Raw genomic sequence first — 27,662 nt, 5'->3', positions numbered from 1 at the left:
GGCACATGGAAGTGTCATTGACCATAACCTAAGAAAGGCAAATAAAATTAAGCATAGTGTAACTTCGAAAAGTTACCACAAGTATTGAAAGAATCTTGCAAGAATGCAAACATACTCGAAGTATGAGCATGCCACAACTTAAGCATATAGCTTGAGGCATGCTTGAATGAATATTTGAAACCTATACCTTATCATACTGAAAAGGTTCTCAATATAGAAAAGTGCATTATGAAAATACTATTAATTGGTCGGTCATTTGTGAATCTAGATCTATAAGAACCTAAGGATGAGGGGGAGGAAATACTATGTCGATACACCAAAGGTAGACACTCAATGTGTCATTGTGTTTGATCGGTAATGGCATTAAGTATAAATAAATACCATGTATATGAATCATGAATATACTCCAATATATCCAAAGGCTAAGAAATTTTGCATTGAAGATCAAGACATGTACCTAAATATGAATATGAATCCCTTTGTTGTAAATTAAAGTCATATTGAAGTCAGAAAGTGGACCTTTGTGTCAACAATGACAAACTCATGTGGGAACCAAAGTCTAGCATAAAGATTTTGTGAAGATGTATACTTTGAATAAGAAACACTCCACGATATAAGTAATGTGGATTAAGGAATCCCACTACCAACTTATGAAATAAAGAAGCTTGTGTTGCATAAGTAATGATGGGATATGTGTTATGTATAAAAATCCCATTAATATATGATCAAGAAGGCATATGTTGAACCACGTTAGAGTCTTACATAATAAGGCACAAGAAGATCTTGTAGATCTCCATTTAAGCATTGCATCCATCATTGAAAGGATGGACTTGAAGCAATTATAAAAGACTTAAAAGTGTAGTTCTCAGGGGGAGAAAATTGCATACTCCTAAATTGAATCTTGAGCATGAAGTTCAAATACCTAATTATAGTCTTAAGATTAAATGAAGAAAAGGTGATTTGTACTCTTTTCCCCTTATGTGAGTTTTCAATAGAAGTTTCTCACATAAGGTTTTTAATGAGACAAATCATGCAACACAGCAAGCGTGAGCCATGTACTCTTTCTCCAAATTTTTTCCCACTGGGTTTTTGTGGAGTTTTGGGACATGTGTATCTCGCGGCAAGAGAGCCAAGGGGGAGTATTAAGAAACCAGTTTGGGCCCCGAAGGCCCATGTGGCCCATCTAAATAAAATCCTAACTTTGCACTATATATAGAGGAGGACACTACTATTTGTTGTAACTATTGAACAGAATACATAAATAAGAATATCAATAACTCCTATATTTTTGTGTCTCCTGTGTTTATGAGTTAAGTAGTCTTTGGACTATACTTGGCAGCAAAGGGTTCTTAACAAACTGAACGAGGAAACGGAACAGTCTTCAGTCTTCACGCAAGAAAACTGCGGCGCGGAGGCGGACCGCGGACTCCAGATCTCCACGCAGCACGGGGCCAGTACAGTCAAAGAAACCAGAGTCGAAGGCAGGTTTCCCGAGACGCTGCCAGAAATGGCTGACATAGCAGTCACATCCGGTGGCCACACCCTGGCGTCACCAGCACCTGACGGCACACGGTTTCCAGTCTTCCAAGCCCGTTCGGATTAAAAAAGAAACTCACTAGGCTACGCAAAGGACCGAATTTTTTAATTTTGCCATTTAAAAAAATGTTTTGACCTCTCGAACCTTTAAACTACAATGTTAGCGCCGCATTCTATAGTATCGAGAGTATATATTTTTGCTTCACAAACCAAGTATAACACCCAAAATTCAACTTTAGTTTACTGAAGTCATTAGGGAGGAAAATAATATTGTTTTCAAAGGATGAAAATGATGATATAAATAAGATATATAACTTTTGAAAGAGATAAAAAAAAATCAAATGTTTGTTGCATTCATATTAGTGCATAATTTTTGGTTGAAAGTTTTTCAAAATTCTTAGTTTTATTGATTTTTATTTCTTTATGTAAAACCCTTTTATTAAATAATAGGATATTCTTAAAATAGTCTATTTTGAACAATAAGTATTTTATTAAGTTAATAGAATTCTTGAATTTATTTTGATTTTTATAATGTTTATAACATTTGGATTTATAAAAGAATAAGGTTTGGAAAGAGAAGGAAAAAAACCAATTTAGCCTGCCCCAGCCCACTAACCCGCATTTCGGCCCACTCCCCCACAACCCATTCCCTTGTGTCCTTGCTTACAAGTAGGGCCCACCTGTGAGAGCTTTCTTCTTCCTCAAGTCGTCGTGCGCCCGTGCCCCCACGTCCACTTGCCTCCACGCATTCAGTAATTGCCCGCATTTGTGCTCGCCTTGACTCAGTGGAGAGTCCACTTCCACGCCCGTTTCTCTCCTTCTCCATCGAGCATTAAGCGCCACCACCATTCCCTCTCCCCCACTAGCCATTAACTCCGGCGAGCAATCGAGCATGGCTCATGCCTCCTCCGCTACCCCTCATGGCCCTATATAAACTGCCTAAGCCCCCAGTTGCTTCCATGTGCCAGCATTCTCACTCATGCACCCTCCTTCGCTCTGCTCTCATGCACCAACGTGCAGCCATCACTTGCCACGGACAGGTCATTCCGAAGCTTTGCCAACGATGCTGAGGCCACGCCCAAGTTCTCTAGAGCCTTCTCTTGTCGTTACACACCTCCCCTATCTCGATCTTGTCTCGTCGAGCCCAGCCCAAAGCTGTCGAAGCCAAAACCACCATGGAATTGAAGTTGAAGATGACCATTTAGCAATTTGGCCCATGCACTTTATTCTTTTTACTTGCCTATCCATCACAGTTCAAAAACCCTTTCGTATATGTCCTTTTTATTATGTTTAGGCCCCTACCGCTTTCGGTATTGGAACTCATTGTCCAAAGCTTGTGTTCTTGCACCGAAGCCCTCAGATTTTTGAAGTAAAACCCTCGAGTCCTTGTTTTCTTTGTTCCTAGCCCCTTGGAATCTATATTTTATTGCAAATAGGTCCTTGCATAGGTATTTATAATATAAAATGTGTATTTTAAGTCCAAATAAATTTGTTTTGTTTTGTTAGCTTCATAATATTGTACTGCATATTTTAAAACAACTTTTGCAATAGTTTTCATACTTTCAAAATTTAAAGTTAATAATGTTTAGTATAGTTGCTTCAAATATAGGTTTTCTTAATAAAAATTAAAAGATGATATAGACCATGTGTTTTCTTAACCAAAAATAAAGATAATTAATTGCTTAATTATCTTTTCTTGAAATAGGGTTTAGGCTTATAATTCAAGTTTTCATAAAAGGTATATGCGCTTAATTATATGTTTTATTATAACTAACTCATGGCCATATTATATAGTTTTCCTAAAAACAATAAAATAGTGAAGATATTGTTTATGATCTTTAAACTAAAAATGCGGTTAGATTTACGTTATGTTTTCAAACCAAACTTTCTTTCAAAAGTGTACATTTTGTTAAGCTTTGTTGTTATTCAAAAATAGATAATATTGTCTTTATGGTTTCTTTTTAGCCTTGTTTATGATGAATTTTGCATGTTTATTGATATGTATTTGTTTCTATTTGCTTGTGTATTATTTAGAAGTTGATCCAATAGTTGAGAATTAGGATCAGTTTGAGGAAGAGCCTCAAGAATTCTGTGAGCAAGTCAAGTGGATTTCTCCCCTGCATATTCTTTTGAACCTAATCACATGAAAAGATAACAAAGTTTATGTTTGTGTTATATGCATAATTTGATGGCTTCCCTACTAGAAGCACCTACACTTTACCAACCATCCCTTGTTAACCTAGTTATGTTTTAGTCAAGTAGCTATGTTAGTTGCTATAACTTAGCTTATTGCTGGTTCTCATTAAATATGATAATGTTTCTAAGTTTATGTTGTGTTATTAATTATAACAAGATCATACATATTAATTGGAACATGGAGAACTGTAACACACTGAATTTGGGGGTATAAAATTTCTTTCATAATATCCACCAAATTCAGGTGTTACTCTCACTTTTCCTTACTTTTCTTTTCTTTTTTTCTAAATAGTGAAGAATATTTTTTATTTATTTATTTTATTTTTGTGTAAGCCTAGTATAGTAAAACCCTCGCGGTGCTTTGATAGTCGCATCATGCTGGAGCATGCTTTCATTTTGTTTGATGAGTGAATTTGTGAAGCATGCATTTAGAAAGGAATTCGATTTGAATTAGTAGGAAATAGAAAAGAGAAAAAGGAGAAAAGGAAGAAACAAAGAAATAAAGGGAGAAAGCCTAACTGCCCCCCTCTCGGCCAGCCCAACTCGCCCCTCCCGCGGCCCAGCTCCCGCACCCTCTCGGCCAGCCCAGCTTGCCCGCAGCCCACTGCGCCCAACCTGCTCGAGCTACCGCGCGCCCAGCAGCATCGCGCAGACCGGCACCCTCGCGAGGCCCACCTCGCCGCGCCCTTGCCACAGCAGCCATGCCCGCACGCGCCACGCCACCCTGTGCGCTCCAGCCGCGTCTCCCGCCGCCAACTACGCCCACGTCGCGCACGTTGTGCGGACACGCGGCTGCTCATGGCCCTGCTCGCCCCGCTGCTCCTATTCTCCATCAAACCATCCATCCGAGCCTCGCACATCTCTTTCTTCTGTGCAGTTCAGTCTCATCTTCCTCCTCCATGCCCTGGCCACCGAGCGCCTGCCTCGATGCAGCTGCGCAGCGTGCCCTGCGAGTCGTGCCACCGTCGCGTGTCGCTCCGGCGAGCCTCGCCAGCGAGCGCCCACCGCATCCCCTGCGGCCTTCTCCCCGCCGTCGCCCAGACGAGCCTCCCAGCCCGTGCCCCTGCCGGCCGGCGAGCCGCTCTGTGGACGCAAGCCAGGCATGGCCGAGGAGGGCCGCTGTCGAAGCCTCTGCGGCTCCCTTGCCACCTGAAAAGGGAATTAGGCTTACACCTATTTCCTAAATGATTTTGGTGGTTGAATTGCCCAACACAAATAAATGGACTAACTAGTTTGCTCTAGATTATATATTCTACAAGTGCCAAAGGTTCATCTACAACTATACTAAATCGACTGTCCGGAATACTGTAGATTATTCTGGACAGGAGAAGCTCTTTGGAAAATCAGACCACGTGCGGACCGTCCGGGCCTTTGCGGCGGACCGTCCGCGACACCTAAATGACTCCCGGACAGAACCAATGCAAAAACACATGTCTCTACTGCGGACCGTCCGATGGAAGAGCAAGCACCGTCCGAGACCACGCGCGGACCGTCCGGGCTCAGGCGTGGACCGTCCGGTAGGTGAGGAACCGAAAAACCCGAAGGTAACGGGTTCGGCAAAATGAATTATAGTGTCCTCGCGGACCGTCCGGGGTGCACGACCGGACCGTCCGCGACTGGCTTTATCTGACATCTGACGACGCATTAAATGCAATATAGCCGTTGATATAGCCGTTACTGCTGACCGTTGCGTTTTCAGCCGTTGATCTGCAGGGGCGGACCGTCCCGACCAGGGGCGCGGACCGTCCGCGGTCGGCAGAAAGGTGCAACGGCTAGGAAGTGGTTGGTGGCTATAAATACAACCCCAACCACCTCCATTCACTTCACCCAAGCATTCCATCCTTCAACATTCAATACAAGAGCTAGCAATCCATTCCAAGACACAATCAAAGCCTCCAAATCTCTCCAAGTTCCACAATTGAGACAAGTGATCATTAGTGATTAGTGACTTGAGAGAGAGAGTGATCCGTGTGTCATTTGTCGCTTGGCTTTTGCAATCGTGCTTTCTTCCTTCCCATTCTTATTCTCAAGGCACTTATAATCAAAGCAAGAGACACTAAGTTTGTAGTGGTCCTTGTGGGGTCTAAGTGACCCGGTTGATTAAGGAGAAGCTCACTCGGTCCGGGGGACCGTTTGAGAGAGGGAAAGGGTTGAAAGAGACCCGGTCTTTGTGACCACCTCAACAGGGAGTAGGTTTGCAAGAACCGAACCTCGGTAAAACAAATCACCGTGTCTCACTCTTTATTCGCTCACGATTTGTTTTGCGCCCTCTCTCTCAGACTCGTTTTATATTTCTAACGCTAACCCGGCTTGTAGTTGTGATTAAGTTTGTAAATTTCAGATTCGCCCTATTCACCCCCCCTCTAGGCGACTTTCAATTGGTATCAGAGCCCGGTGCTTCATTAGAGCCTAACCGCTCGAAGTGATGTCGGGAGATCACGCCAAGAGGGAGATGGAGACCGGCGACAAGCCCACTACAAGCCACGGGAAAGCTTCATCGGAAGAGTCCCGCAACAAAGGGAAGGGGAAGGAGAAGAAATCCTCTTCCCACAAGTCGCATCTGTGGCGGAACCGCCCGAATTATTCCAGCTTAAGTGCCCAAGTCGCACCCTTAAGGGCAGCAACACACTTAAACAGGAATAACCCGTCAGTCCCTCGGATCTAGTCCGATAAAGCCACTTACCAGGATCGAATACCACTAGCTCACTCGAAGGTGAGGCACAGAGAAGTACAATAAAGCATAATACCACAAATTTAATAAGTATCAATAATGATTACATTATCGGAGTTTCAAAAATAATAACCATAAATTTTATTGCAGCGGAATAACTAACGAAGAAGAACCGAGTAACATGGCGAAGCCTGGCCACGCTACTCCTCCTGGTCCTCTCCTGCGGAAGCAGTAACCCACTCGACCATCTATCCCGGTGGCAGGGATGGAGGCCAAGTCACACCATCAACCAAACATCCTAAGGAGTACCTGCAAAAATTGTGCCACAAGCAAGGCTGAGTATACTAATACTCAGCTAGACTTACCCGGTGTGAGGAGTCTACTCCTCTACCTCTAGACATGCAGCTGTTTGGCTGAGGGGTTTGGTTGCCAAAAGCACTAGCTGAGTCTAAAATCATGTTTTAGCTTTTCAAGTTTTAGTATGATCCTCTTTACTAGATATGTACCTAGCTAGTCATACATGGTATCAAACAATTTATCAATCAACATCTTTTGTCAGTCACCTCATTTCCACTTATTACTCAATGTAGCAGCATGGATCAAGCAGTCTCATTAGCTGCGAGAAGCAGACGATTCGAATCGAGTTTTTATCCTTGCAAGGTAAACCTAAACACACGACATGCAGGGGCACTCCGTCCCCACACACATCAACCGTCCCCATCGATTCCCCGTCAGCAGATCAGGGCTCACCGCCTTGTCGTACAATGCCCCACTGACCCCGACTGGCCGTCGTGCAGTGACCGCACTTGTACCCACCATAACCGGAATGGGAGACCTCGTCTCAGGACGCGTGAGGGGATATGTCCACTGCCAGGTTCACTCAGGTACTAGGCTTACCGATTTACCATATTTCTCGGCATGTGCTTAGTACGTTCAAACGCTTGACTCACGGTACCACACCTTAATCCTTATTCACATTTTATCCCGTAGACAACCAATCCCCATGGATTGTTGCCCACAAACCAACATTAATATGATAAGAAAGTGGATACAGCCAATTCCTGACCTCGCGCGAGTGCTAGAAAAATCACTCGACTTCTACCGAGATCCCTAATTAGTAAAGCAGCTACTCGACCTAACATACTAGTATTCATCTCAAAAAGGAATCCTGAGTTCATGCAACTAGGGTTTCAGGCAACTCCTACACTTAAGTGCACAGCACAAGCCTACAAACATTAAGTGCAGTAAAATAGCATATATAACGGTTATGCATAAACCGGGGCTTGCCTTTAATTTAACACTTAGATAGTGTTTGCTGGGGAGGTACTCGCTTGGCGAGCATCCACTGGTTAAGTCCATTCTTCAGGTCGTCCACCATCTGCATCTTGTGGCTGGCACCACATCACTTGCACGATCATCACCTCTCGGTCCTAAATGAGATGCAAGATGCATATGTATGAATACAATGAAAAATATCACAAGCTATATAAATACATGGTAGCAAACTAACATTTAATTGCAAGACACCGTAACGACTATACGCAAGCGCTAGCTATTCGTATGTTATCGGCGTTTATCATTAACACCATTAACAAGACGACCACATTTTATTTATTTACACAACCTAAATACGATATCACAGGTACACGCATTTATTTAATTGCTACGACTTTGCATTAGTTCTATTGATCACACAAAAGCATCACAAACAAGTTTAACAGAGGACCGATGCATCCAAGTCGACGGACTCATCTATCACAATCAACTACAGCAAGCAAGCACCTTAATCATGGAACACATGTTAGTCTATGTTTAGCCATTACGAGCCTATGCCCGCTACGTGCTAACTAAGCATTTTTAGCCAAACGGGTGAACTCAATCATCAAATGGGCACTTGCAGATTTTTGGACAGCAATACAGCAGTCACTTGTTTTAATCATAACTTTTAAAATATGAATCCAAAAATAGCAAACTAGGACTTTTTGGAAAGCTTAAAAAGTGCTTTACAACTTTGGTATTTTCATCACAACATAATTCAACACTTAGCAAGGTCAAAACGTGCTAATACAACAGCGCTGTCCAGATTTGGACAGATTCAGGCTAGCAACTTCAAAAATTCACAACTGAAAATTCAGACATCCAAACAAAGTGATCCTAGACTTTCTGAAAAGCTAATTAAATTTTCTACAAATTGTTTATAAACATCACAGGGTGATTCAATATCTAACCAAGCGTAAACATCACTAAAAGACCTTGTTGTCCAGAACTGGACAGATTCAGTCTTCCTAATTGAAATATTCATAACTTAAGCTTCAGACCACCAAAAAGAGTGATCCAAGACTTTTTGGAAAGCTTGGCAAAAGTACTACACAACTTTTATAATCACCAAGAATTGATTCTATGTTGAACTGAATCAAACAATTCAGTTTTCGAAATCTGTTCTGTCAGTGGACAGAACACAGCCACCAAGTTGTAAAATTCATAACTCTTAAACCGTCAGGCCTTTAGTTATGAAATTTTAACACAAGCAAGATCAGAAAAGCATCTACAACTTTCTTATAATCTACAAGGACTGATTCTAACATTAACTTAAGCAAACAATACAGTTTCTGAAATCTGTACAGAATTTGGACAGATTCAGTTACTGAATTTGCAAAATATGTAACTCCTAAACTGTCAGACCTATGGCTGTCAAATTTTAACACCAGCAAGATAATAAGGTTATCTACAACTTTCTTGTGGCCACCAATAACTTATTTCAACATTAACTTAAGCAACCATTGCAATTTCTGAAATCTGTCCAGAAATTCGACAGATTCAGATGCTGGGCTTGCGAAAAACACAACTCCTAAACGATCAGGCTTATGGCTGTCAAATTTTTGTACAAGCAAGATAATCATGTTATCTACAACTTTTCTATAGCACATATCTACAGAAAACATAATTCAGTTCACCCAACATACAGCACAACTAAAACAGCGCATGCAGTCCAAAACAGCAATCCTCAAAATTCAGCTTCTATTTACTTCTAAAATTGTCGCGTTCTAGGGACTCGATTTATTCTAACTTATAGCAAGGCACACTTAAGCATAGTCGCACAATAGATGACGTGACGGCTACATAGTCACACCATCACTTCACCCCACAATCCCAAGTAACAAAATAACTCTAACCGAACTTGGTATTTAGCCGATCGATTCCTAACCCATTTTTCATACCACCACGACACGACATGATACATCGAATGACTCGTTCACAATTCACATACATCTTTACCAAAACATTTCCACATCGCTTGCAACTTAACCTAAGCTTCACTACACAATTTTAGGACATCTACTTAATTCATGAATATCATCGTCACACACATCGACTCGATTTAAATTATCCACACATGTCTATCACATGAATGGAGCATTTCAACAATATCCTAAAACAACTAACTTCATCACACATCTTTCATTATGAACCTACTTGACTTATTTGAAGTGTCTATTCGAAATCGTGAGTACAATCATACGCTATATGCGAAACATAATTTAATGAACGCATAATACGCATCGCCATGACTTGACCTATAAATATAGGAAAGCGATGACTACTCTGGCATGTCACCACCTTTCTATTTAAGCCAAGACAATTTCTACCTACAACGACCCAACATTTATGTCGAGCACACTTTCTTTTACCCCGTCTCGCATGCAACCATATTGCGGCGTGCACCCGAGACATTACCGTTTAATTCAACGCAATCGCTACTACATCACATTTCGATACACACGTTCGACAACATCGTGCTCAGACAAACCCACCCTTCTCGTCTACTTATCGCATCCAACCACACCACGTGACCACTGCATTCTTATAACCAATTTTTGCACAATTATTTATGACAATACTTAGCGACTAGACAAGTGAAACACTAACCGATTATTCGAACCTCTCGTTCTTAAACACAAATCACATGTCTCATAATTCATATCTTCGACCCACTCTATCCTACACCACGATGAATACATAAAATATATTGAACATAGACTAACTCATTAGCTAACTATGGAAATTACTAAGTATGTTTTACGCTTTATTTAATTTACCACAACTAACACACTACTTTATGACAAAGTATTTTAACAAACGACTAATACCATCCACGAACCATCCTCGTGACACATAAACGAATCATCGCAGCCACATATATTCAAACACCAATACACACCACATCGACCAAAACGTATTTAGACAAACTACAAATCGCACACAGCAAACAACTTCTTGTTCTCCAACCGCAAATGCGAACCTACTAATGCGTATAACCAAAACATTTTACACATATCCATACATATACGTGCACTGCATGACATCAACCAAATCATACGTATGGTAAACTATAAATCAATCAACCTGAGCGGGATCGGATTTGAGTTATGCAAGCACGTGGTTCACCCGACCGGTCTTGTATTGAACGCGCGTGCGCGACGAATGGCGATTGACGGCTAGCTGCAATTAGACACACACAACCTTTAAACAATTTCACCGAGACCAAAAATAAAAATATAATAGCAGCAAGGGCAGCGGGGGTTTCTCACCACGGTTTTTCGACGGCGTCGCGGATGGGCTGCGCAAAACAGCGAGCACACGGCGGGCGTTGACGGCTTGCTGCTCACTGCTCAACACCCCACTTGGACAGATCGCCGAACATGTGGCACGCGCGCAGCGCTAGCAGTGAGGAAGCCAGGGAAGGTGTCGGGGCTGCAGGAACAGCGGCGTTTCGCCGAGGGGCTGCGCAGCGAGGGAAGGTGGGGCGAGCTGCTGCTGTGCGCGCGCAGGGACTTGGGGGAGGGAGATGCTGCGCAGGGCGCCGGGAAAAGCAGGCCACGGCCATGGGAGAAATGGAGCTGCGCATTTGTCGAGCACCTACAGCGCGTCGAGGAAGGAGCAGGGGGCGCCATGGAGGGAGCAGAGGAGCGCAGCCACAAGGGGAAGAAGGGGGCGACCACAGGGCACCATGGAACAGGGAGTCGAGCGCCATGGGGAAGCTTGCCTGGGCGCCTGTGTGCCAGCGTGAGGGGCACGGCCAGTAGGGGCGCGACGGAGAGGACAGCCAGCGAGAGGGCGCCGACTTGGGTTGAAGACGAACAGGGAGGAGTGGAGCTCGAGCGCCGTGGGAGCTTGGAGCTCGGCTCCCTGCTGTAGCTCGCCGTGGACAGCAGAGGGCGGGAGGAAGGGGAGGACGCCATGGCTGCCGAGGGGAGGAGCTGGGCGCTCGGCTGCTGGGCAGAGGAGGGCGGCTGGAAGTGTGGAGGCGCCATGGGAGAAGGAGCTCAGCTCCCTGCGCACGTCCAGGAAACAGAGAAGAGCTGCTGGTGGCGGCTAGGGAAAAATGGAGGGGTGGGAGTGGAAAATGACCAAGTGAACACCCCTATTTATAGAAGAAGCCCTAGGGTTAGGGTTTCTTAGTGGGCCTAATGGGCTGGGTTTTAAATGGGCTTGGCCCAAAATGCCAAACGGGCTGCGCTAAATATTTTCCGGAATAAAATGTTCCCGCGGAATTTGTCTGTACACAGAACAGAGCGAAAGAGATTTCGGTGAACTGACGATTGAGCAATTAATTCGGCCGAGAGTCTAATTAGATTCCGCTCGAAAATAATTCCCTACGCGTGATTTGAAAATAAATCGTCCTGAGATTTGATCGGCTTTGGATTTTTAGTCGGAGAAGGTGAATCGTGGCATTTTAAAATTGCTGTCGATGCTGATTTTGAAATCGAATTGGATACAGAGATATTAAGCCGAATCGGATAGAAATTAATTAGAGGATGACATACTGAGTATTTCTTTTGAGATACGGATTCGGATTAAAATAGTCGAACATCGATCGAAGTTCGAGGAATTGGATTCGAGCTCAGATCAGATAATAGTCGCCGAGAGTTTGATTTAAAGGGCTTCAGATGAGATCTAAAATTCGAGAATGATCTTCGAGTCTGCATTAGTTCCGAGAATTAAAAGTTTTAACACGCTCCAAAATTGGCTGTTTCTCGCGATCGATTAACTCTGAATTCGGTGAACTTCCAAGAGAAAGCCTGATAAACAGAGATAGGCACGATCGAGAAATAGAAATTTTTACTGAGCATCTGAGATTAGGATTAATCTCCCGACATAACACGAAACTGACACCTGGGGTGTCACAGCCTTCCCCCCTTAAAAAGAATCTCGTCCCGAGATTCGAATGAGGATATTTAAGGGTGGAGAAGCATGTAACTCCCAGGCTGAAGATAGATGCAAATTCATGAAAGGGTATCTGGCAAGATACTGAAGACAGATATGATTAGAATATCGCGACATATCGAGACAAAATGCAGCGATCATTCTGAGAGTGCCCACAAAAGATAGCACATCAGTATAGTCTCTTAATGGACCACGACTATTAACCGCGATACCAGCGCGTGCCGAGTAGCTCAACCATGTGTGCACCATAGTAGGCTCTCGGTCTCGTCGCGGCACCATCAGTTGTTAGCCATAATACCATTACCAAACGCAACCAATGAGAAATCCACATAGCACAGATAGATGGAGCCCATGAGAGTATGGCTCAGAAAATAAGAATGTGACCGGAGTTGAAGCAGAGATTGCTGACAGAAGAGCATCACATGAGAATTTTCTTTAACCCAGAGAACCATTTGATGATCAACATGGAGATTATCAGATCAGATATTAGCACGAGATTTGATATGAGGATGAACCGACCATGAGATCAAAATAGATTGTTGAGCTTTTAGAGACATGAGAGAACCAAGGACAACAATCAAATCCATTGAACCAAATGGATATGCCATTTAGAGATAAGTTGATAAAACAAGCGTCATGATCCTAGAGAAGGGGTATGAGAATGACCAGAATTGAGAGATTTAGGCAAATCAACATCCGATACTTGAGAACGGGTTATAGAAGATAACAAGATAACAGGGCAGAATCATTAAAGGATCCAGAGATTCAGATGAGAAAGTCGCAACATGATTCACAAGGAAAGAGATCACCAGATCCATGCGAAAGGAGGGGTAGACAACAGGATCAACTGGATGATCAACAGGAATGCTATGAAGTTTTAGGGGCAAGGATTTATGAAAAGAACATGGCCTTGATAGGGTTTGCGCAACTAGACACCAACAACAATTTTTTTTTGACACCACAAGTGCACAAGGAGACTTGGGTTGGTCTAGCGATCAAGCTATGGAGGTTTACAAGCTGTGCAGGTGTAAAATTCAAGTGTAAAACACACAAGGGCTAAAAACACAAAAACAAGCACATGATAATATTTTTTAAGGTTTTACAAGGGAACCACTAGGTTGTTTGGAGAAGGAGGTCTTTTTATGGGCAAAACAGGCAACAAATTTTTTTTTTATTGGCAAAGAGGGTTGAACAATTATAATACCACCTAGCTAGCAAGACAAGAGAAACACATAGCACGACCTAACAAGACTTACCAATCTGACACGAGGAAGGCATTTCTTATAGTTCCTAACATATCAGTACATTACATTATTCACAATTTCTTATTATTGGAATAAAGGTGAGAGAAGCATGTCGGTGCACAAGAGACAATGATGCGACAATCATGATGCATGCTCATTCTAGTCGTCTTCTCAGACCTAACTAATTTTTGGGTGCTTCTACAGCATCCTTATTAATAGTAATAGTAGCCCTTATGGCCTAAATAACTAGCCACCTAGCTACCCATCTATTCCTAGGGCTTCACGTCCTAGGTCTATCCTTATCGTCCTGACAGCTATCCAACTTGGTTTCTAAGCAAGTTTTACTTTAGAAAAGGTTGGTAATCATGACTTATTGACTTCTCTGTAATGGTATTCGCTCCGATACCAGCTGTGGCGGAACCGCCCGAATTATTCCAGCTTAAGTGCCCAAGTCGCACCCTTAAGGGCAGCAACACACTTAAACAGGAATAACCCGTCAGTCCCTCGGATCTAGTCCGATAAAGCCACTTACCAGGATCGAATACCACTAGCTCACTCGAAGGTGAGGCACAGAGAAGTACAATAAAGCATAATACCACAAATTTAATAAGTATCAATAATGATTACATTATCGGAGTTTCAAAAATAATAACCATAAATTTTATTGCAGCGGAATAACTAACGAAGAAGAACCGAGTAACATGGCGAAGCCTGGCCACGCTACTCCTCCTGGTCCTCTCCTGCGGAAGCAGTAACCCACTCGACCATCTATCCCGGTGGCAGGGATGGAGGCCAAGTCACACCATCAACCAAACATCCTAAGGAGTACCTGCAAAAATTGTGCCACAAGCAAGGCTGAGTATACTAATACTCAGCTAGACTTACCCGGTGTGAGGAGTCTACTCCTCTACCTCTAGACATGCAGCTGTTTGGCTGAGGGGCTTGGTTGCCAAAAGCACTAGCTGAGTCTAAAATCATGTTTTAGCTTTTCAAGTTTTAGTATGATCCTCTTTACTAGATGTGTACCTAGCTAGTCATACATGGTATCAAACAATTTATCAATCAACATCTTTTGTCAGTCACCTCATTTCCACTTATTACTCAATGTAGCAGCATGGATCAAGCAGTCTCATTAGCTGCGAGAAGCAGACGATTCGAATCGAGTTTTTATCCTTGCAAGGTAAACCTAAACACACGACATGCAGGGGCACTCCGTCCCCACACACATCAACCGTCCCCATCGATTCCCCGTCAGCAGATCAGGGCTCACCGCCTTGGCGTACAATGCCCCACTGACCCCGACTGGCCGTCGTGCAGTGACCGCACTTGTACCCACCATAACCGGAATGGGAGACCTCGTCTCAGGACGCGTGAGGGGATATGTCCACTGCCAGGTTCACTCAGGTACTAGGCTTACCGATTTACCATATTTCTCGGCATGTGCTTAGTACGTTCAAACGCTTGACTCACGGTACCACACCTTAATCCTTATTCACATTTTATCCCGTAGACAACCAATCCCCATGGATTGTTGCCCACAAACCAACATTAATATGATAAGAAAGTGGATACAGCCAATTCCTGACCTCGCGCGAGTGCTAGAAAAATCACTCGACTTCTACCGAGATCCCTAATTAGTAAAGCAGCTACTCGACCTAACATACTAGTATTCATCTCAAAAAGGAATCCTGAGTTCATGCAACTAGGGTTTCAGGCAACTCCTACACTTAAGTGCACAGCACAAGCCTACAAACATTAAGTGCAGTAAAATAGCATATATAACGGTTATGCATAAACCGGGGCTTGCCTTTAATTTAACACTTAGATAGTGTTTGCTGGGGAGGTACTCGCTTGGCGAGCATCCACTGGTTAAGTCCATTCTTCAGGTCGTCCACCATCTGCATCTTGTGGCTGGCACCACATCACTTGCACGATCATCACCTCTCGGTCCTAAATGAGATGCAAGATGCATATGTATGAATACAATGAAAAATATCACAAGCTATATAAATACATGGTAGCAAACTAACATTTAATTGCAAGACACCGTAACGACTATACGCAAGCGCTAGCTATTCGTATGTTATCGGCGTTTATCATTAACACCATTAACAAGACGACCACATTTTATTTATTTACACAACCTAAATACGATATCACAGGTACACGCATTTATTTAATTGCTACGACTTTGCATTAGTTCTATTGATCACACAAAAGCATCACAAACAAGTTTAACAGAGGACCGATGCATCCAAGTCGACGGACTCATCTATCACAATCAACTACAGCAAGCAAGCACCTTAATCATGGAACACATGTTAGTCTATGTTTAGCCATTACGAGCCTATGCCCGCTACGTGCTAACTAAGCATTTTTAGCCAAACGGGTGAACTCAATCATCAAATGGGCACTTGCAGATTTTTGGACAGCAATACAGCAGTCACTTGTTTTAATCATAACTTTTAAAATATGAATCCAAAAATAGCAAACTAGGACTTTTTGGAAAGCTTAAAAAGTGCTTTACAACTTTGGTATTTTCATCACAACATAATTCAACACTTAGCAAGGTCAAAACGTGCTAATACAACAGCGCTGTCCAGATTTGGACAGATTCAGGCTAGCAACTTCAAAAATTCACAACTGAAAATTCAGACATCCAAACAAAGTGATCCTAGACTTTCTGAAAAGCTAATTAAATTTTCTACAAATTGTTTATTAACATCACAGGGTGATTCAATATCTAACCAAGCGTAAACATCACTAAAAGACCTTGTTGTCCAGAACTGGACAGATTCAGTCTTCCTAATTGAAATATTCATAACTTAAGCTTCAGACCACCAAAAAGAGTGATCCAAGACTTTTTGGAAAGCTTGGCAAAAGTACTACACAACTTTTATAATCACCAAGAATTGATTCTATGTTGAACTGAATCAAACAATTCAGTTTTCGAAATCTGTTCTGTCAGTGGACAGAACACAGCCACCAAGTTGTAAAATTCATAACTCTTAAACCGTCAGGCCTTTAGTTATGAAATTTTAACACAAGCAAGATCAGAAAAGCATCTACAACTTTCTTATAATCTACAAGGACTGATTCTAACATTAACTTAAGCAAACAATACAGTTTCTGAAATCTGTACAGAATTTGGACAGATTCAGTTACTGAATTTGCAAAATATGTAACTCCTAAACTGTCAGACCTATGGCTGTCAAATTTTAACACCAGCAAGATAATAAGGTTATCTACAACTTTCTTGTGGCCACCAATAACTTATTTCAACATTAACTTAAGCAACCATTGCAATTTCTGAAATCTGTCCAGAAATTCGACAGATTCAGATGCTGGGCTTGCGAAAAACACAACTCCTAAACGATCAGGCTTATGGCTGTCAAATTTTTGTACAAGCAAGATAATCATGTTATCTACAACTTTTCTATAGCACATATCTACAGAAAACATAATTCAGTTCACCCAACATACAGCACAACTAAAACAGCGCATGCAGTCCAAAACAGCAATCCTCAAAATTCAGCTTCTATTTACTTCTAAAATTGTCGCGTTCTAGGGACTCGATTTATTCTAACTTATAGCAAGGCACACTTAAGCATAGTCGCACAATAGATGACGTGACGGCTACATAGTCACACCATCACTTCACCCCACAATCCCAAGTAACAAAATAACTCTAACCGAACTTGGTATTTAGCCGATCGATTCCTAACCCATTTTTCATACCACCACGACACGACATGATACATCGAATGACTCGTTCACAATTCACATACATCTTTACCAAAACATTTCCACATCGCTTGCAACTTAACCTAAGCTTCACTACACAATTTTAGGACATCTACTTAATTCATGAATATCATCGTCACACACATCGACTCGATTTAAATTATCCACACATGTCTATCACATGAATGGAGCATTTCAACAATATCCTAAAACAACTAACTTCATCACACATCTTTCATTATGAACCTACTTGACTTATTTGAAGTGTCTATTCGAAATCGTGAGTACAATCATACGCTATATGCGAAACATAATTTAATGAACGCATAATACGCATCGCCATGACTTGACCTATAAATATAGGAAAGCGATGACTACTCTGGCATGTCACCACCTTTCTATTTAAGCCAAGACAATTTCTACCTACAACGACCCAACATTTATGTCGAGCACACTTTCTTTTACCCCGTCTCGCATGCAACCATATTGCGGCGTGCACCCGAGACATTACCGTTTAATTCAACGCAATCGCTACTACATCACATTTCGATACACACGTTCGACAACATCGTGCTCAGACAAACCCACCCTTCTCGTCTACTTATCGCATCCAACCACACCACGTGACCACTGCATTCTTATAACCAATTTTTGCACAATTATTTATGACAATACTTAGCGACTAGACAAGTGAAACACTAACCGATTATTCGAACCTCTCGTTCTTAAACACAAATCACATGTCTCATAATTCATATCTTCGACCCACTCTATCCTACACCACGATGAATACATAAAATATATTGAACATAGACTAACTCATTAGCTAACTATGGAAATTACTAAGTATGTTTTACGCTTTATTTAATTTACCACAACTAACACACTACTTTATGACAAAGTATTTTAACAAACGACTAATACCATCCACGAACCATCCTCGTGACACATAAACGAATCATCGCAGCCACATATATTCAAACACCAATACACACCACATCGACCAAAACGTATTTAGACAAACTACAAATCGCACACAGCAAACAACTTCTTGTTCTCCAACCGCAAATGCGAACCTACTAATGCGTATAACCAAAACATTTTACACATATCCATACATATACGTGCACTGCATGACATCAACCAAATCATACGTATGGTAAACTATAAATCAATCAACCTGAGCGGGATCGGATTTGAGTTATGCAAGCACGTGGTTCACCCGACCGGTCTTGTATTGAACGCGCGTGCGCGACGAATGGCGATTGACGGCTAGCTGCGATTAGACACACACAACCTTTAAACAATTTCACCGAGACCAAAAATAAAAATATAATAGCAGCAAGGGCAGCGGGGGTTTCTCACCACGGTTTTTCGACGGCGTCGCGGATGGGCTGCGCAAAACAGCGAGCACACGGCGGGCGTTGACGGCTTGCTGCTCACTGCTCAACACCCCACTTGGACAGATCGCCGAACACGTGGCACGCGCGCAGCGCTAGCAGTGAGGAAGCCAGGGAAGGTGTCGGGGCTGCAGGAACAGCGGCGTTTCGCCGAGGGGCTGCGCAGCGAGGGAAGGTGGGGCGAGCTGCTGCTGTGCGCGCGCAGGGACTTGGGGGAGGGAGATGCTGCGCAGGGCGCCGGGAAAAGCAGGCCACGGCCATGGGAGAAATGGAGCTGCGCATTTGTCGAGCACCTACAGCGCGTCGAGGAAGGAGCAGGGGGCGCCATGGAGGGAGCAGAGGAGCGCAGCCACAAGGGGAAGAAGGGGGCGACCACAGGGCACCATGGAACAGGGAGTCGAGCGCCATGGGGAAGCTTGCCTGGGCGCCTGTGTGCCAGCGTGAGGGGCACGGCCAGTAGGGGCGCGACGGAGAGGACAGCCAGCGAGAGGGCGCCGACTTGGGTTGAAGACGAACAGGGAGGAGTGGAGCTCGAGCGCCGTGGGAGCTTGGAGCTCGGCTCCCTGCTGTAGCTCGCCGTGGACAGCAGAGGGCGGGAGGAAGGGGAGGACGCCATGGCTGCCGAGGGGAGGAGCTGGGCGCTCGGCTGCTGGGCAGAGGAGGGCGGCTGGAAGTGTGGAGGCGCCATGGGAGAAGGAGCTCAGCTCCCTGCGCACGTCCAGGAAACAGAGAAGAGCTGCTGGTGGCGGCTAGGGAAAAATGGAGGGGTGGGAGTGGAAAATGACCAAGTGAACACCCCTATTTATAGAAGAAGCCCTAGGGTTAGGGTTTCTTAGTGGGCCTAATGGGCTGGGTTTTAAATGGGCTTGGCCCAAAATGCCAAACGGGCTGCGCTAAATATTTTCCGGAATAAAATGTTCCCGCGGAATTTGTTTGTACACAGAACAGAGCGAAAGAGATTTCGGTGAACTGACGATTGAGCAATTAATTCGGCCGAGAGTCTAATTAGATTCCGCTCGAAAATAATTCCCTACGCGTGATTTGAAAATAAATCGTCCTGAGATTTGATCGGCTTTGGATTTTTAGTCGGAGAAGGTGAATCGTGGCATTTTAAAATTGCTGTCGATGCTGATTTTGAAATCGAATTGGATACAGAGATATTAAGCCGAATCGGATAGAAATTAATTAGAGGATGACATACTGAGTATTTCTTTTGAGATACGGATTCGGATTAAAATAGTCGAACATCGATCGAAGTTCGAGGAATTGGATTCGAGCTCAGATCAGATAATAGTCACCGAGAGTTTGATTTAAAGGGCTTCAGATGAGATCTAAAATTCGAGAATGATCTTCGAGTCTGCATTAGTTCCGAGAATTAAAAGTTTTAACACGCTCCAAAATTGGCTGTTTCTCGCGATCGATTAACTCTGAATTCGGTGAACTTCCAAGAGAAAGCCTGATAAACAGAGATAGGCACGATCGAGAAATAGAAATTTTTACTGAGCATCTGAGATTAGGATTAATCTCCCGACATAACACGAAACTGACACCTGGGGTGTCACAGCATCGGAGTGGCGATAAGAAAAAGAAGATGAGGAAGGTGGTCTACTACGAGACCAACACTTCATCACCATCAACCTCCGGCTCCGATGCGCCGTCCATCACTTCTAAGTGCCATGAGCGCAAGAAGTTTAGTAAGATCCCTCTACGCTACCCTCGCATTCCTAGACATACTCCATTACTTTCCGTTCCATTAGGCAAACCGCCAACCTTTGACGGTGAAGTATGCTAGGTGGAGTGATTTGATGAAATTTCACCTAACCTCACTCCACAAAAGTATATGGAATGTTGTTGAGTTTGGAGCACAGGTACCATCCGTAGGGGATGAGGATTATGATGAGGACGAGGTGGCCCAAATCGAGCACTTCAACTCCCAAGCCACAACTATACTCCTCGCCTCTCTAAGTCGAGAGGAGTATAACAAGGTGCAAGGATTAAAGAGCGCCAAGGAAGTTTGGGACGTGCTCAAGACCGCGCACAAAGGAGATGAGCTAACCAAGATCACCAAGCGGGAGACGATCGAGGGGGAGCTCAGTCGCTTCCGTCTTCGCCAAGGGGAGGAGCCACAAGATATGTATAACCGGCTCAAAACCTTGGTTAATTAAGTGCGCAACCTCGGGAGCAAAAAATGGGATGACCACGAAATGGTTAAGGTTATTCTAAGATCACTTATTTTCCTTAACCCTACTCAAGTTCAATTGATTCGTGGCAATCCTAGATATACACTAATGACTCCCGAGGAAGTGATCGGGAATTTTGTGAGCTTTGAGTTCATGATCAAAGGCTCAAGGAAGATCAACGAGCTTGATGGACCCTCCACGTCCGAAGCACAATCGGTCGCATTTAAGGCGACGAAGGAGAAGAAGGAGGAGTCTACACCGAGTAGACAACCAATCGACGCCTCAAAGCTCGACAACAAGGAAATGGCGCTCGTCATCAAGAGCTTCCGCCAAATCCTCAAGCAAAGGAGGGGAAAAGACTACAAGCCCCGCTCCAAGAAAGTTTGCTACAAATGTGGTAAGCCCGGTCATTTTATTGCAAAATGTCCACTATCTAGTGACAGTGACAGGGGCGACGACAAGAAGGGGAGAAGAAAGGAGAAGAAGAGGTACTACAAGAAGAAGGGCGGCGATGCCCATGTTTGTCGCGAGTGGGACTCCGACGAAAGCTCCAGCGACTCCTCCTCCGACGAGGACGCCGCCAACATCGCCGTCACCAAGGGACTTCTCTTCCCCAACGTCGGCCACAAGTGCCTCATGGCAAAGGACGACAAAAAGAAGAAGGTTAAATCCAAATCCTCCACTAAATATGAGTCCACTAGTGATGATAATGCTAGTGATGAGGAAGATAATTTACGTACCCTCTTTGCCAACCTAAACATGCAACAAAAGGAAAAATTAAATGAATTGATTAGTGCTATCCATGAAAAGGATGATCTCTTGGACTCCCAAGAGGACTTCCTTATTAAAGAAAACAAGAAGCATGTTAAGGTTAAAAATGCTTATGCTCTAGAAGTAGAAAAATGTGAAAAACTATCTAGTGAGCTAAGCACTTGCCATGAGACCATTGACAATCTTAGAAATGACAATGCTAAACTTATTGCTAAGGTTGATTCAAATGCTTGTAATGTTTCAATTCCCAATCCTAGAAATGATAATGTTGATTTGATTGCTAAGATTGAAGAATTGAACATTTCCCTTGCTAGCCTTAGAAATGAAAATGAAAAATTGCTTGCTAAGGCTAAAGAATTAGATGTTTGCAATGTTACTATTTCCGACCTTAGAAGTAAAAATGATATATTGCATGCTAAGGTTGTAGAATTAAAATCTTGCAAACCCTCTACATCCACTGTTGAACATACTTCCATTTGTACTAGATGTAGAGACATTAATTTTGATGCCATTCATGATCACATGGCTTTAATTAAACAACAAAATGATCATATAGCTAAACTAGATGCTAAAATTGCCGAGCATGAACTAGAAAATGAAAAATTTAAGTTTGCTCGTAGTATGCTTTATAGAGGGAGACGCCCTGGCATTAAGGATGGCATTGGCTTCCAATAGGGAGGCAATGTCAAACTTAATGCCCCTCCTAAGAAATTGTCCAACTTTGTTAAGGGCAAGGGTCCCATGCCTCAGGATAACGAGGGTTACATTTTGTACCCTACCGGTTATCCCGAGAGCAAAATTAGGAGAATTCATTCTAGGAAGTCTCACTCTGGCCCTAACCATGCTTTTATGTATAAGGGTGAGACATCTAGTTCTAGGCAACCAACCCGTGCTAAGTTGCCTAAGAAGAAGACTCCTAGTGCATCAAATGAACATAGCATTTCATTTAAAACTTTTGATGCATCTTATGTGTTGACTAACAAATCCGGCAAGGTAGTTGCCAAGTATGTTGGGGGCAAGCACAAGGGGTCAAAAACTTGTGTTTGGGTACCCAAAGTTCTTGTGTCTAATGCCAAAGGACCCAAAACCATTTGGGTACCTAAAGTCAAGAACTAAAATTGTTTTTTAGGTTTATGCATCCGGGGGCTCAAGTTGGATCATCGATAGCGGGTGCACAAACCACATGACAGGGGAGAAGAAGATGTTCTCCTACGAGAAAAACCAAGATCCCCAAAGAGCGATCACATTCGGGGATGGAAATCAAGGTTTGGTCAAAGGATTGGGTAAAATTGCTATATCCCCTGACCATTCTATTTCCAATGTTTTTCTTGTAGATTCCTTAGATTACAATTTGCTTTCCGTTTCGCAATTATGTCAAATGGGCTACAACTGTCTATTCACTGATGTAGGTGTCACTGTCTTTAGAAGAAGTGATGATTCAATAGCATTTAAGGGAGTATTAGAGGGTCAGCTATACTTGGTAGATTTTAATAGAGCTGAACTCGATACTTGCTTAATTGCTAAGACTAACATGGGTTGGCTCTAGCACCGCCGACTAGCCCATGTTGGGATGAAGAATCTTCACAAGCTTCTAAAGGGTGAGCACATTTTAGGATTAACAAATGTTCATTTTGAGAAAGACAAGATTTGTAGCGCATCCTAAGCAGGGAAGCAAGTTGGTGCCCATCATCCACATAAGAACATCATGACGACTGACAGGCCGCTGGAACTCCTACACATGGACCTATTCGGCCTGATAGCTTACATAAGCATCAGAGGGAGTAAGTACTGTCTAGTTATCGTGGATGATTATTCTCGCTTCACTTGGGTATTCTTTTTGCAGGAAAAATCTCACACCCAAGAAACCTTAAAAGGATTCTTAAGACGGGCTCAAAATGAGTTCGGCTTAAGGATCAAGAAAATAAGAAGCGACAACGGGATGGAGTTCAAGAACTCACAAATTGAAGGCTTCCTTGAGGAGGAGGGCATCAAGCATGAGTTCTCTTCTCCCTACACGCCACAACAAAATGGTGTAGTGGAGAGGAAGAATAGAACTCTATTGGACATGGCAAGAACCATGCTTGATGAGTACAAGACTTCGGATCGGTTTTAGGCCGAGGCAGTCAACACCGCCTGCTACGCCATCAACCGGTTGTATCTACACCGAATCCTCAAGAAGACATCATACGAACTCCTAACCGGTAAAAAGCCCAATATTTCATATTTTAGAGTCTTTGGTAGCAAATGCTTTATACTTGTTAAAAGAGGTAGAAAATCTAAATTTGCTCCTAAGACTGTAGAAGGCTTTTTACTAGGATATGATTCAAACACAAGGGCATATAGAGTCTTCAACAAGTCCTCTGGACAAGTTGAAGTTTCTTGTGACGTTGTGTTTGATGAGACTAACGGCTCTCAAGTAGAGCAAGTTGATCTTGATGAGATAGGTGATGAAGAGGCTCCGTGCACCGCGCTAAGGAACATGTCCATTGGGGATGTGTGTCCTAAAGAATCCGAAGAGCCTCCAAATGCACAAGATCAACCATCCTCCTCCACGCAAGCATCTCCACAAACTCAAAATGAGGATGAGGCTCAAGTTGATGAAGAAGAAGATCAAAGAGATGAGCCACCTCAAGATGACGGCAATGATCAAGGGGGAGATGCAAATGATCAAGACAAGGAGGATGATGAACCAAGGCCACCACACCCAAGAGTCCACCAAGCAATCCAACGAGATCACCCCGTCGACACCATCCTCGGCGACATTCATAAGGGGGTAACCACTAGATCTCGTGTTGCACATTTTTGTGAGCATTACTCTTTTGTTTCCTCTATTGAGCCACACAGGGTAGAGGAAGCACTTCAAGATTCAGATTGGGTGGTGGCGATGCAAGAGGAGCTCAACAACTTCACGAGAAATGAGGTATGGCATTTGGTTCCATGTCCTAACCAAAATGTTGTAGGAACTAAATGGGTGTTCCGCAACAAGCAAGACGAGCATGGTGTGGTGACAAGGAACAAAGCTCGACTTGTGGCCAAGGGATACTCCCAAGTCGAAGGTTTGGATTTCGGTGAAACCTATGCACCCGTAGCTAGGCTTGAGTCCGTTCGTATATTATTAGCCTATGCTACTTACCATGGCTTCAAGCTTTATCAAATGGACGTGAAAAGTGCCTTCCTCAATGGACCAATCAAGGAAGAGGTCTATGTTGAGCAACCTCCCGGCTTTGAAGATAGTGAGTACCCTAACCATGTTTACAAACTCTCTAAGGCGCCTTATGGGCTCAAGCAAGCCCCAAGAGCATGGTATGAATGCCTTAGAGATTTCCTTATCACTAATGGATTCAAAGTCGGAAAAGTCGATCCTACACTCTTTACCAAAACACTTGAAAATGATTTGTTTGTATGCCAAATTTATGTTGATGATATTATATTTGGGTCTACTAACGAATATACATGTGAAGAGTTTAGTAGGATCATGACACAGAAATTCGAGATGTCTATGATGGGGGAGTTGAAGTACTTCTTAGGATTTCAAGTGAAGCAACTCCAAGAGGGCACCTTCATTAGCCAAACAAAGTATACTCAAGATATTCTAAGCAAGTTTGGAATGAAGGATGCCAAACCCATCAAGACACCCATGGGAACCAATGGGCATCTCGACCTCGACACGGAAGGTAAATCCGTCGATCAAAAGGTATACCGGTCGATGATAGGTTCTTTGCTCTACTTATGTGCATCTCGACCGGATATTATGCTTTCCGTATGCATGTGTGCAAGATTCCAAGCCGACCCTAAGGAAGCTCACCTTACGGCTGTAAAACGAATCTTGAGATATTTAGTTTATACTCCTAAGTTTGGGCTTTGGTATTCTAGGGGATCCACATTTGATTTGATTGGTTATTCGGATGCCGATTGGGCGGGGTGTAAGATTAATAGAAAGAGCACATCGGGGACTTGCCAGTTCTTGGGAAGATCCTTGGTGTCTTGGGCTTCAAAGAAGCAAAATTCCGTAGCTCTTTCTACCGCCGAAGCCGAGTACATTGCTGCAGGTCATTGTTGCGCGCAATTGCTTTGGATGAGGAAAACCCTTAGGGACTATGGTTACAAATTAACCAAAGTTCCTCTTCTATGTGATAATGAGAGTGCAATTCGCATGGCGGATAATCCCGTTGAGCATAGCCGCACTAAACACATAGCCATTCGGTATCATTTTCTAAGGGATCACCAACAAAAGGGAGATATCGAGATTGCATACATTAACACCAAAGATCAATTAGCCGATATCTTTACCAAGCCACTTGATGAACAAACTTTTAACAAACTTAGGCATGAACTAAATATTCTTGATTCTAGGAACTTCTTTTGATGTCTTGCATACATAGCTCATAAGTATACCTTTGATCATGTCTCTTTTATATATGCTATGACTAATGTGTTTTCAAGTCTATGTCAAACCAAGTCATAGGTGTATTAAAAGGGAATTAGAGTCTTCGGCGAAGACAAAGGCTTCCACTCCACTCCATAACTCATCCTTTGTCGTCGCTCCAAGCAAATCTCCGTATTTGGTATAATCTTCACTCATGTTTTTATTGCCAAAAGAGAGAGAAAGTAATTAGGAAATGGCTTATATTTCACTCTAAGTATCCGTTTTTGGCGATTCATGCCAAAGGGGGAGAAAGTATTAGCCCAAAGCAAAGGACCGCACCATCACCTAATTTTAAAACTAATGATTTTCAATTGAAAAATTTCAAATTGGTATCTTATTGTGTTAAAAAGGGGGAGAAAGTAGTATTTTCAAAATTGATATCTTAAAAACCCTCTTGAACACTAAGAGGAGGATTTCATTGAAAGGGAGTTTTGCTTAAGTCAAAGGAAAAGCATTTGAAACAGGGGGAGAATTTCAAATCTTGAAAATGCTTCTCGAAATCTTATTCATTTACCTTTGACTATTTGCAAAAGGACTTTGAAAAGGATTTACAAAAGAATTTGCAAAAACAAAACATGTGGTGCAAGCGTGGTCCAAAATGATAAAAGTAAAGAAACAATCCATGCGTATCTTATAAGTATTTATATTGGCTCAATTCTAAGTAACCTTTGCACTTACAATTATGCAAACTAGTTCAATTATGCACTTCTATATTTGCTTTGGTTTGTGTTGGCATCAATCACCAAAAAGGGGGAGATTGAAAGGGAATTAGGCTTACACCTATTTCCTAAATGATTTTGGTGGCTGAATTGCCCAACACAAATAATTGGACTAACTAGTTTGCTCTAGATTATATATTCTACAGGTGCCAAAGGTTCATCTACAACTATACTAAATCGACTGTCCGGAATACCGTAGATTATTCCGGACAGGAGAAACTCTTTGGAAAATCAGACTACGTGCGGACCGTCTGGGCCTTTGCGGCGGACCGTCTGCGACACCTAAATGACTCTCGGACAGAACCAATACAAAAACACATGTCTGTACTGCGGACCGTCCGATGGAAGAACAAGCACCGTCCGAGATCATGCGCGGACTGTCCGGTAGGTGAGGAACCGAAAAACCCGAAGGTAACGGGTTCGGCAAAATGAATTATAGCGTCCTCGCGGACCGTCCGGGGTGCACGACCGGACCATCCGCGACTGGCTTTATCTGACATCTGACGACGCATTAAATGCAATATAGTCGTTGATATAGCCGTTACTGCTG

The 27,662-nt window shown here is 43.0% G+C and overlaps 1 protein-coding gene across 6 annotated transcripts; it reads right to left on the bottom strand.

Moving 5' to 3' along the window:
* Positions 1-7,690: 7,690 nt before the first annotated feature.
* Positions 7,691-19,917, bottom strand: LOC103650165 (uncharacterized). Of its 6 annotated transcripts, XR_004857149.1 has the most exons (5): positions 18,982-19,913; positions 18,797-18,892; positions 10,993-15,822; positions 10,808-10,903; positions 7,691-7,833 (listed from the first exon to the last, which is right to left on the bottom strand). XR_004857149.1 is itself a non-coding variant. In XM_020550228.3 (2 exons), the coding sequence occupies exon 1, from the start codon at positions 19,702-19,704 to the stop codon at positions 19,063-19,065; it is 642 nt and encodes a 213-aa protein (XP_020405817.1). In that variant the 5' UTR covers positions 19,705-19,903; the 3' UTR covers positions 15,680-15,822; positions 18,982-19,062. The 6 variants fall into 6 exon arrangements, 1 of the variants encoding a protein (XP_020405817.1); XR_004857148.1 differs by having other exon boundaries at positions 10,993-18,892; positions 18,982-19,916; XR_002268008.3 differs by lacking the exon at positions 7,691-7,833 and having other exon boundaries at positions 8,215-10,903; positions 18,982-19,914.
* Between the last annotated feature and the right edge of the window lie 7,745 nt (positions 19,918-27,662).

Source organism: Zea mays, chromosome 3, assembly GCF_902167145.1.
Source record: "Zea mays cultivar B73 chromosome 3, Zm-B73-REFERENCE-NAM-5.0, whole genome shotgun sequence".
Lineage (NCBI taxonomy): Eukaryota > Viridiplantae > Streptophyta > Magnoliopsida > Poales > Poaceae > Zea > Zea mays.
The sequence above is the reverse complement of the archived record's forward strand: the minus strand, read 5'-3'. Positions and strand labels throughout refer to the sequence as shown.